This window comes from Amborella trichopoda, chromosome 10 (assembly GCF_054954075.1).
Source record: "Amborella trichopoda isolate Santa Cruz 75 chromosome 10, AtrichopodaSantaCruz75HAP2 v2.0, whole genome shotgun sequence".
In the NCBI taxonomy this organism is placed as follows: domain Eukaryota; kingdom Viridiplantae; phylum Streptophyta; class Magnoliopsida; order Amborellales; family Amborellaceae; genus Amborella; species Amborella trichopoda.
In genome coordinates, this window is record NC_142345.1 from 36294850 (window position 1) to 36314928 (window position 20079).

At 36.0% G+C, this 20079-nt stretch overlaps 1 protein-coding gene across 1 annotated transcript; it reads right to left on the reverse strand.

Annotated features, from left to right (window-relative positions):
* Nucleotides 1–159: 159 nt before the first annotated feature.
* LOC18427628 (U-box domain-containing protein 41) lies at nucleotides 160–3538 on the reverse strand. Its single transcript, XM_006836677.4, has one exon. The coding sequence runs from the start codon at nucleotides 2344–2346 to the stop codon at nucleotides 385–387; it is 1962 nt and encodes a 653-aa protein (XP_006836740.1). The 5' UTR covers nucleotides 2347–3538; the 3' UTR covers nucleotides 160–384.
* Between the last annotated feature and the right edge of the window lie 16541 nt (nucleotides 3539–20079).

Here is a 20079-nt window from a genome sequence, read left to right on the forward strand (position 1 = left end):
CATTGATTAATGTGTTTCGAGTCTCTCTAAAGAGTTTGTAAAAGGTTGTTTGGACCCAGGGATGTTCATAGTTTTCCAAACTAAAACCAAGATGTCCAATAAGTTCACTTAAATTTAGTCCTGATTGATGTCAAGCTCATCCGAAGTAACCCAAACTCATTCAAAGCAAAAGTAGAATTTCCTTCACCAAACAAGTCTGTCCCTACTTACAAACAGGTCCTGAAGCAAGCAGAACCATCATTCTCTGCAAAAACAAAAATAGGTACATTCACAGATCATATACAACCCAATACCCTAATCCACATCCTTTCTCCCAAATGCACTCCACCCATTCATCTATAAAATCCTTGCTCACCTAAAGAGACCCAAAAACATTAAAAAATATCAGAATTCAGTGGAATTCGGCCCAGAGAGCAACACCATCTTGAGCCGGCGCCTCCGCCCTGGGATCACAGACTCTGAACATGCATCATCATCATCATCCTCCGACCACCCCTTCATCATATTCAACAACCTCCCCGCCTTTTCCCTAGCCCTTTCTCCCCCCTTCTCGATGGCCTCCGCCAGCCTCTCCGCCACCCCGTTTGCCACTGCTGCCCCCTTAAACCGCAACTCATTCCTCGATAGCAAATACAATACCCCCACACAGTGCTCCTGAACCACCTGCACACTGCTCCTGCCCATTAACCCTGCCAGTGCGGAGACAGCGTCGGCATCCAGCATCGCAGTCCTGCCATCTGAAGTTGCAGCCACATTGCATAGAATCAGTAATGCTCGCTCTGTAAGCTCAGGGTCGGAACAGGTACATGTGAGCGTGAGCATGCGGGACATTGCACCTGACCGCACCAACCGCCCAACATTGCTTCGCACGAGCATCAAATGGTACAAAGCCATTGCAGCATCAAGTCGGCCACGACGGGCATTTCCATCACTCAAAAGCAGGTGGACGAGTGGTGGAACAGCGCCAAGAACGCCAATTGCGGTCTTATTGTCGTCGACCAGTGAAAGACTAAAGAGGGCACCAGCAGCATGGTCTTGAGCCTCAGGGCAACCGGCCTTGAGCACATCCACAAGTGGGGGTACCACGCCCGACCGTACAATACGCACCTTGTTTTCACGTTCGAGTGAAAGGTTCACAAGGGTGGCTATGGCATCGACTTGAACTCTTGTATTGCGACTTGTTAACAAAGTACGGAGGGCTACTAACATAGACGAAGTGCAGAGGGAAAGACGACAGTCATGGCTGCCGTTGCGAGAGATTTGGCGGAGCTCGGCAACAGCTGCTTCTTGGTCGATGACCCGCGGGTGGCGGAGTCCTCTTATGAGGGTGTCCAGGACCTCCGGTAAGCCTCCGACTTCGTCCATGGCTTCGGAGGAGATAGAAGATGAGGAAGAGGAGTAGCAGGTTGGTTTGGTGGAGAGTTGTAGAGGGGTGGCCATGGCCATGGATTCGGAGCTGGAGCTATGGAGGTGTCGGTTTCGCCTGCCTACTTCTGTGGCGGCATAAGAGAATTTAATGGGTGGTTTCTCTTGTACCCCTTTCAAGATCTTCTCATCCTCCATTTCTTCTTCTAATGGTTTCTCCTCAGCAACTCTCTTCTCGTCTTCCATTTTTTCTTCTACTGGTTTCTTCTCTGAGGTTCGGGTTTCATCTCGCTCTTCCTCTGGTTTTTCCACTGCAACTCTGGTTTGATCCTTATGTTCTCCTCTTTTTACCTCCTCTCCGACATCGTTTTTGTACTCGGGGCACAGTGTTCCATCTGTTTTAGCTCGAATTTCATCCGTCAAGCTAGGCTTTTCCTGTATTCCAACTCTGGTTTCCTGATCGAATCCTGGTTTTTTCTCTGTTGCATATCTGGTTCCAAAATTGGGGCTAGGTTTTTCGTCCTCTGCAACTTTAGTTTCATCCTTGGGGTTTAGATTTTCCTCTGCAACTTGGGTTTCATCGTTGATTTCTTCCGGCTTTCCCTCAAAGACTTTGGTTCCATTCTTGGGGCTTCGTTGCAGAGCAACGAACGCCTGCACAAGCTCCTTCGAAGTTTTGGGATCAGGGGTACTAGGCTTCTTCAAGCCCCATTCATCACACCAGTTGGAAATGGCAGTTTTGAGGGCAAGATTAGGGATAAGGGCTGAAACGTCTAATTGAGTGGAGGTCATGGCCATGGCTCCCATTTCCTTGTAGGCCTCGATGCATCTCCTCTCAAAGGTCTGGCCAGAAGAAACAATGACTGGGTCAGCCATTGGAGCCATGGAGATAGGGCACAGGAACTCCGATGGCCATTGTCGCCCAAACTTCAATGGCCGAAACCTCAGAGAGATCGTCCACCTTGCTTTCCTGCTACCCATTTCGACTTCAATCCTCAAAACCCTAAAAACCAACTTCTCCAACAATCAAACCCAAGCCGGATTTCTCAGTTACAGCCAAGAAATGCAGGGTACTCCTCACAGAGAAACTAATGCCATAGAGTAAAAGAAAACCCGACCAAATTCACTACAGAGATTTGATGAGCTTCAAGAATCTCAAGAACCCAACCCTGGTCACTTCAAATGCAAAGAAGGAAACCGAAGAGCAAATTCACAGAGATTTGATGTCCCACCTGGTGGTTTTCTTCTCGTCCACCCAAAAAAGAAAGGAAAACTGATGCATTCCTAAAAAGGAAGGCTGTTGAAGGTTTCTTTTCCTAAATGCAAGGTTCTTGAAAGTTTCTTTGAAAGCTAGAAAGAAATTAAAACGTGAACTTCCTTTTAAGATATTTGATCAGCGATTCTTGAAAACCCAAATATTCAGGTCAATCTAGACGACAGAGGAAAAGAAAAACCAGCTTGTTTTCTTTCACAAAGAATTGAGGATCTTGAGGATTCTCAAAACCAAGAAAAACCAGCTCGTTTTTTTCTTACAGAGATTTGAGGAGCTTGAGGATTCTTAAAACCTCAATTCGCTTTGATGAGCTTGAGGGTCTCTTTTTACGACATGAGAGCAAGAAAGCTGCAGATTCAAAACCCTGTAATACATTTGCAGAGAAACTGAATACGGGGCCTCAAACTTTGGATGCAGTCGCACTCCATTCCGACGATCTCGCATGCGAATTAGAAGCTTTTTATCTGTTTCAATTTACGCCGGAATATTTCCAGTCACCGGAAAAAGAAAATAAGCAGCCACTTGCTGCTTAGAACCCAGAATTCTCACACTTTTAGAGTTGAAAATTCGAAGCTCGAAAGTGATCACTGATAAGCCAGAAAATTCAGTGTCATTCAGTTAGTTTTGGACCTGTTAAACGCCGTAGTGAGGGAAGAGAGAGAAAGAGTGACGCTCGCCGGTCTAGAGAGAGAGAGAGAACGATAACGAGAGAGGGGGGGGGGGATTAATAGAGGGAGAGAGAGAGAGGCGATTTCTAGAGAGAGAGAGGAGCAACCATTAGAGAGAGAAGGCTATTACTAGAGAGTAGAGAGAGAGGCGATTGCTTTGAAGGAAAGGAAAGGAAAGGAAGGCCATGGGTGGCGATGGTCCGCGACTTTTACAACAGACTAAAATGCCCGAGTGTGTTTCAGGAAATATCTGAAGTAATCTCAAAAGCAGTACCAATGATGTGATCGAGGGTGTCGGACGGTTGGGATGTCCACGTGGGAATCTCTCGAATGATTACGCGTTGAATGTTCCATCGTCAAATCTGAGCGGTTCATTTATAACCTCTCTGTGTCCCCTTTGTGTGGGAGCATTTTGACATATTTACTGCTGGCAACGACCCAGGACCTAGCCCGGCCCCAGTCTCCATAGAGCCGGCCGGCTCAGGCCTAGCTCTATCATGGCCAGGCCGGGCCGGTCCCAACAAATTTAAAGAATATAAATGAAAATCTGAGAAAAAGAGGGCCGGGCCAGTCAGCCATGGCTCAAGCCGTAGCATGCTACATTTTATGGCCTATTTTTTTGTTTTTCTCAGCCCTTGAAACATAATTTGTAGCCCAAGGCCCTAGTTATTTAGAGCCAACGTGACTGGGCCAAGGCCAGGCCAACCAGCCCATTGCCACCCCTATGCATATTAATACAGGGACACTTATAAAAGATATATTAAAATTTATAACTATTTGTAATTTTGTTTGTTTTTTAAACTATTCTAACTCATCACGTACATTTTGATGAGTTTTAAAGTTTAAATAAAAAATCATAAGTAAAATATTAAAAGATTTTATACAATGTGACCATTTAACTTTGATTATGGAAAATTGATAGATCACCATCTAATTGACAGATTTACGGCGATGGGGGAAATTGGGTCTTAAATTTGGGGTCTTGTAATGTTTGCATCCATTCTCTCTCACATCATGGATTGAGATAGACATTAATAAAATTTTGAAAAATTATCAAAAATATCTCTTTTTTTAGATTAATAGAAATAAACCTCAAAAATTTTAAACCTCATTCATACCTATTTTCACCACTATTTGTATCTTTTTACAAAAATACCTTTCATAGTAGACTAAGGTCTATGAAAGCATCACGATTAACCTAAAACCATGATAGTGACATTGGGTTCTAAGTGACTGTGTATTGGGTTTAAGTCATCATGGTTAGAGCGTAATAGTTTTTGAAGCATCACAATATTTGAAGCACCGTGATGGGTTATTCAACTATCATGGTTTTAATTAAACTGTGATAGACGAGTGAGAGATTTTCGTGAATGGTGTCATGGTGGTTCGCGATGCGCGATAGTCAAGGTGATCATCACGGTTATGTAAGTATATGACGGTTCTAATGTTGCCCCATTGTCACTGTCCTAATAGAATTGTGATAACTTAAGCCCAACACTAATAGCATTTGAACCCTCTTTAACTATCACAATTCTGGGTTAACCATGATGCCTTCACAAACTTAAGACTACCGTAAATGGTATTTTCATAAAAAAAAAAAGTGAAAAGGGGTATGGATGAGGTTTTGAAAAATTTGGAGTTTGTTTTTAATAACTTAAAAAAACAAATGAGATACTATTTATAATTTCCTTAAAAGCTTTTTGACAATAACATTTTATTAAGGAAAAGTATAAAAATTATATTAATAAAATTATTAATGGACATTAATAAAATAAACTATGACCATAGCTTTTCTATGACTATGGGGACATCCCGAATACTTCATAATAAGTGACAAACAATGCCTTGGAATATTTTCGATGGTGATATTTGTTGCCAGAATGTCCCACATGAAAGCGAAAGGAAACTGTCGATTAGATCTCATATCTCAAAGTTGGACAGTAATTGCATATTTTACAATTGTGCATTTGCATCTTTTATTTTGGTTGCAGATTATGAGCTCTTTTTCTTGTTTTACATAACAGAGAGAAAACCTTCAAATGAAATCTACCAGTATTTATTTGGGATATTATATTGAAGGAAAATGGTTTCGTAGTGCTGCAACCTATTAAAAATATGTAAATCATCACCCCCATAACTCATCAAAAATTGTAATTTAAGTGTTGAAAAACTTCTAAATCGATCATCTCACCTTGAACATTATGGTTGTGCAAAAAAATTAGGATTTTAAATTCTAAAAATAATGTATTATCATCATCATCATTATAGACTCTTTCCAATTAATTAAGGTCGGTTAGACGAATCCTGCTCCACCATTCTGCCTTATTAAAAGCCATACTCTCAGTGAGGGTATAAGTCCCCATATCTTTTCGGATTATTTTCAACCACATCCTTTTGGGTCATTCAGTCATTTTCAGTCATTCCACTTGCCCTTTTCAGTCATTCCACTTGAACTTTTCAGTCATTCCACTTGCCCTTTTCAGTCATTCCCTTGCCCTTTTCAGTCATTCCACTTGAACTAACTTTCACCTCCTAACCGGTGTTGCGCTTAGTCGGCAGCATACATGGCTAGCCCACCTAAGTCTATTCTCTCGCATCTTATCGCTTATTCTCTCACTAAGTCGATGTAGTATTTGGCGACTCCTTTGTTTTCTAACACCCGCCAAATTAACTCTCGAGGTACTTTATTATAAGCTTTCTCCAAATCAATAAAGACCATGTAGAAGCCTTTTCTCTTTTTCCTAAACTTCTCAATTAATTATGTATGTAGGAAAATAGCCTTAGTTGTTGAGTTTCCTGGTAAGTGTATATTACAACAAATCATCTACATCAGTCATTTCGCCCTAAAAATAAGTGTTCGCATGTCCATAAGATTTGTACCATTTTTTGAGTTTCAAAATTTGTTGTCGATGTTGGAAATTAATTTTAAAGCCATCATAAATATTTATAATGCCGAAAATGCTTTCCGGATGAGGATTTGAGATGAGGCTTTATTTTGTTTTCATAAAGCCTAGGCCCTTGGTTTAAAAAGATTGATGACCTTAAACTTTTCCTTAACCCATACCATGCCGGGGTAAAAAAAGCATGGTTGTGTTAAGTAGGTAATCAACTTAAAATTTTGCCAAAACCCGTAGGCGCTAAAGAAACTTCATCCTATATTGAAATCTTTTTCTATGATTTTATTTTGAATATTATATCCAAGTCATTTTCTATGCACTTTTGCATTCAAGATCAGGGTTGAGATTTGCTCTTTATAATGCTGATCGGTGGACGTCCCTAATTTTGATGTACGGAGAGACAGATGCGTAAAGTAGCATGAGAGAAGGAGACAGGGCGGGCTGGAAATTGGGTCATGTGGACTCGACGTCTGGAAATTGGGTGACCCAATCTAGACCGGGTCTGGATCCAAACCCTGGACTCAAGTGGGGTCAAGTGCGGGTCGAGAATTAGGTCAACCCAAGCATGACCCGACCCATTGTCACCCCTATGTAAATACTTTTCATGGGACCAAAGGGTTGCTTGAGCCTCCATGATTGAGCAAAATAGGAGCACCTGACAACAAAGAGAGAGAGAGAGAGAGGTGGCATTTCCCGTAGTTTCAAAGAGAGAGAGAGAGATGAAAGGGGGTATTCTCGTAGTTTCGGTTCATGATGCAGACAAAGATAAGAGAGGCAGGCAAGAGAGTGAGTGTCCATAAAAAGGGCAAAGATTCTATCACCACTCAAAATTATTCGACCACAAAAACCAACACCAGCACCAGCACCAGCACCAGCAATATCGTCTTTATTTGCGCTTCTTTTTAATCCTCAAACCCAACATCAATCAAATTCAGTGCCCAAAAGGACACTCTCTCATTCACATTCACACTCAAATTATTTGCCCCCAAATGAAACGATTCTCTCTCTCTCTCATCATTAAAATTTTTTATTTCCTCTTTCTCTCTCATCATTAAATTTTTTATTCCCCACAAAGAAGTAGGCTTTACTCTTCTCCCTCTGAAGTCTAAACTCATCATTCAAATTTATTGATATCAAGAAGTGTGTTCTTTTTCTCTCATCATTTAAATTTTATTGCACCAAAAGAAGTCCTCTCTCCATCCCTCTCTTTCATCTAAATTTATGGCACAAAGTCCTATCTATATATATCTCTCTCTCTCTCTCTCTAAAAATTAGTCAAGCGTGCATGGCAAAATGTGGATTGCATTGTGTTTGTCCCAACAACATGGCCGACCTTTAATCTCAATTAATGGGCCCTTCTCAATTAACTAACCCATCTCCACTCAACCTTTCCCACCTTAACCGTCTACATTCGGTTTGAATCGACAGCTAGGATTGTTCATGTCAAATGTCATTTGCCAAAATACTGTTTGATTTTTAAGGTTTTTTTTTAATCTTTTTTGCTGAAATTTTTGGCATCCCGTTTTCTTACTGGGGTGCACCTAGGAAAATAAAAAGAAACTATTCTTGTGAAAATAAAATGATGAAATGTCCATAAAAGTTTCAGGGTTATTTTGATAATATTTTATCATAAGAAATATTTTTTATTGTGTCTGCTCATGCATGTCAAATTTCGTTGCAAAATAATTTATAAAATAAAAAGTAAAAATAAAACACTTACCTTATTAGATCAAGATCTCATGCTCAAAAACCAGCTTATGACATGGTGACTCAAGCCATCTACTCATATGTGATGGTTCAGATCTGGGGTCACAAATCTATCTGCAGGTAGGATCACATAAAAAGTGCTCTAAGAAAAAATACAGAAAATATAATTAAAATATAAAGACGAATAATTCCAAAAAAAAATTAGACCAACACTAGAAAGGCAAAACAGAAACAACCAAATAAACAAGTGGCTCGTAATTGAGACAAGGTCCCACGTACAAGCTACAACAATAGAATGAAAAATAAGAGAGAGAACATGAATAGCAAATAAAATATGGCAAAAGTCATTGCACCATACGCACGTTGCATGCAGTAGCTTATGCAAAAACTGGCCATTCAGAATCTCAGTGGACCGACCTCTGTTCCTAATGGATTAGAAGTGGAATGGTAGGTGTAAAAAAGTTTATATAAGGTGTCAACTTTATGTAGATGTATTTAAAAAATCTACCAAAAGGTTGTTTTGATGTTGAAAAACTCTCAAACTGATCATCGAAAGTATTGAAATGGAAATAAAAGGATTTCAAATTCCAAAACTAGTATATTATGTAACACATTATCTTGGCCGTCAATTTTTACGATTTTTAGCTGTTTATTGATTTGCTTGATTTGAACTACTTTTATAGTTTAAAATTTTATGGGTTGAGGTGAAAATAGATTTTTAGGCTGGTTTCTGTACCAAAATTACATCTCTCGACATCTTTTGATGGTTTAGGATTGCAACCTTATGTAAGTCCCATCTTTTACATAATCGACATGGACACACTGTCTAGGTATTTTTAGTGCTTATGACACAAGAAAACACGATATTTGTGTATGACAACTACAAAATTGGAAATTTAGACCTTTTTTGTTGAGCTTCTCATTGAAATCGCACCGTCTTATTAACATTTCTTGCTAAAATGTCACCTTTAAAAATACTTTTATTTTATTTTTTTTCTGAAATGTCACTATCAAAATACCTTTTTTTTTTTTTTGCTGAAATATCACTATCAAAATACTTTTTTTTTTTTTTTTGAATGTTCACTATGAAATAATTTAATGCCACATGTTATCTCCCTCTTGATCTAAAGAAGTATGAATGCGCTTGTTTGAAGACAAATGTTAAGGTTTACACTAGTATCTGTATCAGATGTAGAAACACGTATCGGTATTTTGTAACAAAGATCCCACACTATACTCGTATAATATATAGCTTGGAAAAATAAAATGACATGGATTAAAATTAGGAAACAATTTTTGTGTAAGGGATTGACTCATACTACAAAAGCAAGATGCATTTAAAACTCCCCCAATAAGGTTGTTTTGATGCTAAAAACCTTTATCGATCATCTTGGACTCGCGAGTTTTGATGCTAGAAAATCTTCATGTTAGAGATTACACTGTCTTTAAAAATTTAGTCCAAATATTCCATCTCAAAAATAGTTTTCTAAGAGGTGACTCATTTCTACATGGACTCATAAAAACCATGTCCTTCTCTAAATTATCCATTTTCCAAATTTTTATTATAGATTTGCTCAATATTTACCATTTTTAAACTTTAAATTTCATAATTTGGGATGAGAATAGATGTTTAGGCCATTTAGAGGTCCTTAGCAACAAAACATCATCTTCCACATGAAGTAAAGGTGTGCTTTACTTCAATTATTTAAGGTTATGCCTTATACAAACCGCATTCTTAAAACAAAAGATAACAGCTGTATCGCCACTTGACCTAATTTGGGCAATAACATTCTTCGGACATGGAACAACAATATTTTGAATTCTTCTCAAACATGGTCATTGGTAAAAGGAGCTCCTTTTATTGAAAGATTTGCGTTGCTTGCCTTTACATAGAAAAAGACCAAATGTGAGGCCCTTTTCTGCACTTTTATTTCTTCACCGAATAAAGGAAAAAAACAGTTCTTCTACTATCAATGTATTTTTAATTGTCCTACTATAATTGTTACCAACCTGTGACATTCCCAAGGCTCTTTCTTTTCAAGGAATCGTTTTACTTTTTCGCTGTTCATGCCCATGGTTTTATTTATTTGCTACATCTAGGGCCGGCAACGAGCCGGGTCGAGGCTAGGCCGGCCCCAACATGAGCCCGGCTTGGGGCCCTAGAGAGCCGGCTTTAGCTTAGCCCAGCCCTGACTAGCCCGAAAGGGCCTTAGCCCATGCTCTAACCCTGTCTGGCTGGGCCAAACTAGCCAGGGCTAACAAATAAAAAGAAGTTAAAAAAAATACAGAAAAATATAATCGTGGATAGAGTTGAGTGAGGCTAAGCCGATCCTCTCATAGACCTAGCCCAACCTTAGCCCGACCCTCCCCATGTGTTGACCTAGCCTTCAGGCCACAGTTTTGGCCCACACCCTACTTTTTTAGGGCTGGGCAAGGCTGGACTGACCGGCACTAGCTACATCTAGTGTGAGAAGGACATGTTCCTCCTTTACATTTGAATGTCCTCTCCAACTAATTAAAATTCGGGATTGTCTACAAAGAGACTATTTATCTTTTGTAAAAAGAGATCACAATTATTTTTGTCTCTTAGATTTCAAAATGGGTGGTTGTAAAAGTGTTATTGATTAGACACAAAGTTAAAAAAAAACAAAATTTCAAACTTTGTGATTCATACCATGTCATCTAATTTGACATCTAATAAGTGGGAATAGTTGCGACCTCCTTGTACAAAAAGTAAATAGTCTCTTTGTATACAATCCCAAAAGTCCCTCAATAGTCTCTCTTGAAATAGTGATATGTCCTAACTTGACTATGGCGGGCAATCACGTTGAGCCAACCTGCAGGAAGGGGGGTTTGGGTTTGGGTTTGGGTCTAGTTTTTGCACTTGGCGGGTCGAGTCTAGGTCCAAATGACTTGGACCGGACCCTATTTGGACCCTATCCCATTGGTTCCAAGTCGGGGTCAACACGACCCGACCTATTATAAATTATTTTAAACATATACTATATAATATAAAAAATATTCTGTAAATTTTTTTAATTTTTATAACCGGGTTCAAGTCCAATTGACCCGGGTTGAATTCGGCTTCGAGTCACATGGACCTGACCTAAGTCTGGGTTCATGTGGAACCTAATCAGGCCGGGTCTCGGTCATGGTTGACCCGACCCGACACGACCAGTTGCCACACCTAAACTCGACTTTAGCTTTTCAGAAATTTAAGTCTGAAAATTCTCTCTCTCTCTCTCCTACCTAGAATGACCTCGTGTTGGTACTTAGGTCATGGTCGACAATCAAACAGCTAAGATCGAAGACAACGAAGGCCAGCCTCGAGCTGCCCCACCTCACTCATCTATTGGTTTCCAGATTTAATGTACTTTTGGGTGCGGTTTGTATAGAGCCGAGACTCTAAACAATCAAAGTAAAGCGCACTTTCAAATACTATTGAGAAATGTGGTTTTAATATTGAAAATCTTTGTGATAGTGTTAAAATATATTTTTATCTTTAATTATAATTTCTCTTGTAAAATTTGAAGTTTAAAAAATAATGCAGATTGAGCAGATTTCTGAAAATTTAAAAATCTTGAAAATCGACGGGTCCAAAAATGTGTTACAATATGAACTATTTCCAAAACTTGAAATTTATTTTTTTTCTCATGTCCATACATCTTGATATCAAGATGATCAATTTGAGGATATTTGAGCATCAAAACAACCTCTTCTAGTGAAAGTTTTGAGGTGGGCTCTAATTTGATTGTTTAGAGCCTCGACTCTATATAAACTTTTTTATTTACTTTTTGAGCTCATCATCAATATTTTATATCCATTTGGGTGGATCTTTTTTTTATTGTTGACCACAAATTTGAGAAACCTAAGGTCCCTCTTTCAAGATTTTTTACTTATTTCCTAACAATACAACCCTCAAAGCCCCTAACTAAAGAATAATATCTGGGGACTAGCGGAAAATGAGGTTATTAGATCGAGAAGCATGTCATGTAGTACCTTAAAAATGTTAAGAGTATGATATTTTAAGTGCTATATACATGCATTATATTTTTAATTGGGTCCTTCCCAATACCATTCTAGCTTCTTAGTATTCAAACACCAACCATTATCATATAGGGACACAAACCGACACGTGAGCTATGTATCTCTGGGAGACGTGCAAGACCATTCAACTGTCACCATATTTGACTGGAACGGGAGTATGCATGACCCAATGCTCTGAAAAAGAGCCTTAGTGACGTAGCTTGCCCATATAGAAAAGTGGTCTAGGTCAGCAAATTGGCCATCCAGATTAATTAATCGGGCAGATCAGTTGAATGTCTCAATCACGCCTTTTAAAAAATAAAAATAGTTTTTTAAAAAATCTATTTTTTAAGGCTAAAAAAAAAACAAGGGAGAAATTTATAGAGAGCCGAGGCTTTACTCAATCAAATTAGAGCCTACTCAAAATTTTCACTAAAAGAGGTTGTTTTGATTCCCAAATATCTTCAAATTGATCATCTCGACATCAAGATACATCGACATGGGAAAAATATGGATTTCAAGTTCTGGAAATAATGTATTTTGTAACGTATTTTTGGACCATCAATTTTCAAAATTTGCAACTTTTTATAAATCCCTGGATCTACATTATTTTTTTATGCTTTAAACTTTCTAAATAAAGATGAAAACATATTTTAAGGCTATCAAAAAGATTTTCAATATTGAAATCATATTTCTCGACACTATTGAAGGTAAGACTCTAATTTGATTGTTTAGAGCCTCGGCTCTATGCAAACCGCACCCAAAAAATAATTTTGTATTATGGATTTTTATTATTTTATCAAATATACATAAATATTGTGATTTTTTTTCTTTGCATTAGGAGATCATTTTACTTTTCAATTTTGAAACACAAATAACGAAAGCATAAAACAAAGAGGACATGGATGATTGTTATTACACAACTTTCACGAGCCATTTTGCATCATTGCACGAACTAAAGATGTATGTATATCCACATCATAACACCACCTAAAAAGACAACAACCAAATTAAATTTAGATTTTTTTTTTTTTTTGTTCTTTGGGTGAATAATTAAACTGCGAAATCTACTGCGTTTCAAGAAATAAAAATACCTATGGCCACACCACAAACTCGGAACTTGCATAACTCTAGAACCAATCCAATCAAAATAGCTAGTTTATGTACTCGTCATGTTTGGCAATGTTACAATAAAAAGGGTATTACTGATGCAGTAATTCAACACATAACAGAAGAAATCTATAAAATCTATTCATTCAAATCAAACATTGCATTAAGCCAGCAACTTCTAGTGTGTTCACATAAAATTAAAACAACTCTCGTGCAAATAAATCCTGAGAAAGTAGAATAACTTCCCACCCCAAGAACAGCACGTATTAAGAGGAAGCAACCGATGCAAACAAATGGATTGACAGATACTGCCATGAATAAGAGTATAATTAGAACGAGATCTGGCAAGAAGCAAATAAATACCAGATGTAAGCGATGCAAAACCCTAAATATGGAGCTGAACTTCAAAAGACTGCTACAATCACATCTTCCAAACCTCTAGCGGAGACATTACCCCATTCACAAATACCTTAAAATGACTAAAATAGTAAAGAGCGCATAAATAAACAAAGACGCATACAATAAATTAAAGCATAAAAAAGGAGAATTACAAAAATAATAAGCATCATCCTATGATACCCAAAAATAACTAAGGTAGTGAAGAGCGCATAAATACACAAAGAAGCATGCCAGAAACTGAAGCAAAAAAAAAAAAAAATGGAGAATTGATGGACTAAAAGAAGGCCCTAACAAAAAGCAACAAGGCATATCTTACAGATAGTTGATCATCTAACAGAGATTACATTAGCAAAGATCATTGAAGCCGTGACTCATATACTGAAATAAAATAATAACCATCATCTTATTCCCTAAAATGACTAAAATATAAAGAGTGCATACATACACATAAAAGCATGCCAGAAATTGAAGCATAAAAAATGAGCATTACAAATCCGAGGAAGACCAATCGAAACTAGTTATATTGCAAGCGATTATCATTAAGAAAACTAGAAGATAATTGGAGAGAGAAAAATACATAATTTGATAGAATTAATTAAATCGTAAAAGAAGACCCTAACAGAAGGCAACAAGGCTTATCTTACAGAGAGTTGATCATCTTACAGAGATTACATTAGCTTAGACCTTTGAAGTGTGACACAAGTATACTGAAATAAAATAATGGCCATCCTATGATACCCTAAAATGACTAAAATAGAAAAGAGCACAGAAATACACATAGAAACATGCTAGAAACTAAAACATAAAAAAAGTGCATTACAAAAATAATAACTATCATCCTATAATACCCTAAACTGATTAAAATAGTAAAGAGCATATAAATACACATAGAAGCATGCCAGAAACTGAAGTATGGTGATGGAACCTTATTCCTCCGCACACAATAGCAAACTATAAAGTCAGGTTACAATGGTTACATAATAGTTACAATGATAACTTTATAATCGATAACCAAGAAGAAACTGAGAGCAATTTTTTATGCTTGAACAAAAGAACACCAACATGATAATCGGAATAGAATTAATCCACAATATCTTAGGCATTAGCAACAATGCAATTAAGTATGGTGATGAAACCTTATTCCTCCGCACACAATAACAAACTATAAAGTCAGGTTACAGTGGTTACGATGATAGCTGTATAATCGATAACCAAGAAGAATCAGAGAGCAATTTTCGATACTTGAACAAAAAGAACACATCTTTACTAACTTCACAAAACAACATCACCTAGAAGAGAGTCAAATGATCGCCTGAGTACAATAGCAATAGGAGTTAATTAAATCCATCAAAACTAGTTAAACTGCAAGCAATCATCAAGAAACATACCAGAGAATAACCTAAAAGAAGGCCCTAAAAGAAGGCAACAAGGCCTATCTTACTGAGAGTTGATCATCTTACGGAGATTATATTAGCTTAGACCTTCGAAGCCGTGACTCAAGTATACTAAAATAAAATAATAACCATCATCTTATGATGCACTAAAATGACTAAAATAGTTATGAGCGCATAATACACATAGAAAGCATGCCAGAAATTGCAGCAAAAAAAGGCGCATTGCAAAAATGACTAAAATAGTAAAGAGTGCATAAATACACATAGAAGCATGCCAAAAACAAAAGTATGGTGATGAAACCTTATTATGGTGATGAAACCTTATTCCTCCGGAAACAATAGCAAACTATAAAGTCAGGTTACAATGGTTACAACGATAACCAAGAAGAAACCAAGTGCAATTTTTGATGCTTGGACAAAAGAACACCAACATGATACAACCATCTGAATAGAAGTATTCCACAATAGCTTAGGCATCAGAACTGCAGAGGCTAAACAACAACAATGCAAATAATTTTGGTGATGAAACCTTATTAATAGCAACTACACAAAACAACATCAGAGAGCAATTTACGATGCTTGAACAAAAAGAACACCTCTTTACCAACTTCATAAAACAACATCACCTAGAGGACCTGAGTGCAAGAATAGCATTATGAGTGAACGAAATCCATCAAAATTAGTTAAACTGCAAGCAATCATCAAGAAATGTACCAGAGAATAATTCGAGGGAAAAAACTGGAGAATTGACTAAAAGAATGCCCTAACAAAAAACAACAAAGACTATCTTACAGAGAGTTGATCATCTTACAGATAATACATTAGCATAACTTGATGGCAGTACAAAGATTACAGAGAGTTGATCAACTACCATAAGATGATGGTTATTATTTTATGTCAGTATACTTGCATCACGGCTTCAAAGGTGATACCCTAAAATGACTAAAATAGTAAAAAGAGCGCATAAATACACATAGAAGCATGCCAAAAACTAAGTATTACAAATCTGAGTAAGATCAATCAAAACTAGTTAAACTGCAAGCAATCATCAAGAAACATATCAGAGAATAATTGGAGGGAGAAAACAAGACAATTGATAGACTAATTCTAACATAGGGTAACAAAGCCTATCTTATAGAGAGTTGATTATCTTACAGAGATTACATTAGCTAAAACCTTTGAAGCCGTGATTCAAGTATACTGAAATAAAATAATAACCATCATCCGATGATACCATAAAATGACAAAAATAGTAAAGAGAGCATAAATATGTATGGAAGCATGCCAGAAACAGAATCATAAAAAAGGAGCATTACAAAAATAATAACCACCATCCGATGATACCCTAAATTACTAAAATAAGCATTTTAGCCTATGCAATTCTGATGCCTAAGCTATTGTGGATTACTTTTATTCAGATTACTGTATCATGTTGGTGTTCTTTTGTTTATGCAGCGAAAATTGCTCTCTGTTGCTTCTTGGTTATCGATTAGAGAGCTATCATTGTAACCATTGTAAACTTACTTTATAGTTTTCTATTATGTACGGAGGAATAAGGTTTCATCACCATAATTAATAGGGGTTTCATCACCATACTTTTGTTTTTAACATGCTTCTATGTGTATTTATGCGCTCTTTACTATTTTAGTTATTTTACAGTATCATAGGATGTGATGATTATTATTTTTGTAATGCTTTTTTTTTTCCTTCAGTTTTTGGCATGTTTCTATGTGTATTTATGCACTTTTTACTATTTTAGTTATTTTAGGGTAGCATAAGATGGTGGTTATTATTTTATTTCAGTATACTTGAGTCACGGCTTCAAAAGTCAGCCAATGTATTCTCTGTAAGATGATCAACTCTCTATAAATAGGCCTTGTTGCCTTCTGTTAAGGTCTTCTTTTAGTCTATCAATTCTCCAGTTTTCTCCCTCAAATTATCCTCTAGTATGTTTTTTGATGATTGCAGTTTAACTAGTTTTGATTTGTCTTACTCATTTTTCTAATGCTCCTTTTTTATGCTTCAGTTTCTGGTATGCGTATACTGGAAAATTGATAAACTAAAAGAAGGCTCTAATAGAAGTCAACAAGGCCTATGTTACAGAGAGTTGATCATCATACAGAGATTACATTAGCTTAGACCTTTGAAATGTGACTCAAGTATATTGAAATAAAATAATAACCATCCCTAAAATGACTAAAATAGTTAAGAGTGCATAAATACACATAGAAGCATGTCAGAAACTTAAGCAAAAAAAATGAGCATTACAAAAAGGTCTAAAATAGTAAAGAGTACATAAATGCACATTGAAGCATGCCAGAAACAGAAGTATGGTGATGAAACCTTATTACGGCGATGAAACCATATTCCTCTGCACACAATAGCTAACTATAAAGTCAAGTTACAATGGTTACAATGATAGCTCTCTAATCTATAACCAAGAAGAATCAAAGAGAAATTTTTTATGCTTGAACAAAAGAACACCAACATGATACAAAATTTTGATTAGCAGTAATCCACAATAGCTTAGGCATCAGAACTGCAGAGGCCAAAACACAACAATGCAATTAATATGCTAATGAAACCTTATTCCTCCACACGCAATCGCAACTTCACAAAACAACATCAGATAGCAATTTTCGATGCTTGAACAAAAAGAACACCTCTTTACCAACTTCACAAAACAACATCACCTAGGGGAGAGTTAGAAGGCAGCCCGAATACAATAGCATTAGGAGTCAACGAAATCCATCAAAACTAGTTAAACTGAAGTATAAAGCAACAAGGCCTATCTTACAAAGAGTTGATCTTCTTACAGATATTACATTAGCTTAGACCTTTAAAACCGTGACTCAAGTATACTGAAATAAAATAATAACCATGATCCTATGATACCCTAAAATGCTAAAAATAGTAAAAGAGCGCACAAATACACATGAAAGCATGCCATAAACAGAAGCATAAAAAATAAGCATTACAAAAATACCCATCATCCTATGATACCCTAAAATGACTAAAACAGTCATTTTAGCCTATGCAGTTCTGATGCCTAAGCTATTCTGGATTACTTCTATTAAGAATGGAATGGAAAATATACAATTTAATTTTAAAAGAGCATTAAATTAAGAGAACATGGAATATTTTGGTGTTAAAACCAACAAACAAAAAGTTAGATTTATAGTTACCAAACAAACAAAAAGTTTGATAGTGATTTTGAGATATTTCTCAACCAACTTAGCAAATTTCAATTTACAAAAATATTGATGAGAGAGAGAAAAAAACAAAAAGAGAAAAGAGGATACAGTTGCTATGAGTCTATGTAGAACTGAATACCCTCTTAGAAATCTAATTTTGAGATGGATTTTTTGACCTAATTTTTAAGGATATATAATCTCTAACATGGAGATCATGAATATGGAAAAATAAACAAATTTAAAAAATTTAAAATAATAGTTAGTTTTTGAAGGAAACATCTGGACTGTTAGTTTCAACTATTTTAGATGAACCGCCTATTTGCATCCATATTTAAAATAGATTTTTTATAGTTTTTAGATGGATCACCCATTTGCATCAATATTTAAAATAAATGCTTTATACCTCAAGGAACGTATATGTAGAAATGTGCCCATAAATCATGAAACAATTTTTTTAAAAAAAGTTATGGGAATAGGGCGATTTGGCAGGCAGGATCGCTTGGTTCCTTGATGCAACTAACCACTTTTGTCACAGTTTTTGTCAGAGAATTGACTGGTTTTGACAATCTCAAAAATTCTTGACTTAGATCAAGCAATTCCAACGCGACCTAGCGATTTTTAAAACCTTGGCTAGATCCGTGAAGGCTATACACCTTGCATTTTGCTTGGTCTGTGTAGCATTTGCATTAACAAACACTTTGAAACATTTATTGTCCTTTTATGTAAGGATGTAATTTCCATAAGTTTGCAACCTTAAACATTCGCAGTAAGGTGCATCTCTAAACATTGTCATGAAATACGGTTTTGGTGCCAAAAAGTTCTTAAGATGGTGTGAGAATCTACATTTATTTCTAAACATGAAAATTTTAAACTCCAAAAGTAGTTCAAACCAGGCATATAAATATATATGAAAATCTTAAAAATAGATAGTCTAGATAATGTGTTGCTAGATGTAATATTTTTAGGTTTTGAAATCTTTTTTTTTTTTGGCATATTTATACATATTGACATTAAGATGATCAATTAGATATTTTTTTCAACATCAAAAAAACCTTTTTCATAAGATTTTAGAGGTGCACTTTAATTCTATATTTTAAGGTATCAACCTTATATAAACTTTTCCTTTATGTAACAGATTTTGTTAATCGATTATTTTTTATGGAGTATTCACTTGACGTATTCAATATCATTTGGTATATACTACCCTGACTTTGTACTGTAATTTTTTTTTGAGCAAGGACACTTTTTATCATTAGGAGGTATAAAATAGATATTTTTATAAAAAAACATATGACATTGTATTAGTTCTTAGAAAGCAATTAATGGGGAAGATGCTATTTTCAATGATATTAATAAATATATTTCTTCTATAAAAATTTTTACTTTACCTTTGATTAATTATCTCTATTTTAAAATATCCTTAGTAAAAATAATACTACGTTGAGGAGTAAAATTAGTATATGTTCAAAAATGTTGGGTAGATTAAATAAATGCTCCATGAAAAATCGTACCTAACAAAACCCTTATAAATTGAATTCACTTGAAATTTTGGAAATTCATGTTCAGGAGAAACTTAAAAAATAAAATTTAATTAAATTGACTAAATATAGGTCCAAGTTATTTCTACATTTATTGTTATAGTATATTTTAGGGAAGTTTATGCTAATATACCCTATTTTTTTAGAATAAAAAATATGTCCACCATATGTCATAATTTACTACCGTGAATCTCTTTCTCGAACCCTTATATTTTTCCCAAATGTCATTCGATTCAAATTTTCAAAAGCTGAACCCATAAATATTCCCTCTCATTGGATCTCCCTTCCTCTCTATTGCTCTTCTTTTCTTTTCTTTTCTTTTTGATTTTTTTTTTTTTTTCCTATCCCTTACGCTCTCTTTATCACTTTTATCTGAATTTTTTGGTTTCTTAGTGATCACTTTAAAGTAATAAGGTATTTATTTGTGATAAGGTTTTTTATAGGAAAAAGTTTTTCTTATAGATCAGCTTTGGTTTCAAGTCTTGTCTTCGAAATATGGCTTGGATCG

What these genes read in the sequence shown, in the direction of transcription:
- LOC18427628 (XM_006836677.4), bottom strand. Translation starts at nt 2,346, where the DNA reads ATGGGTAGCAGGAAAGCAAGGTGGACGATCTCTCTGAGGTTTCGGCCA.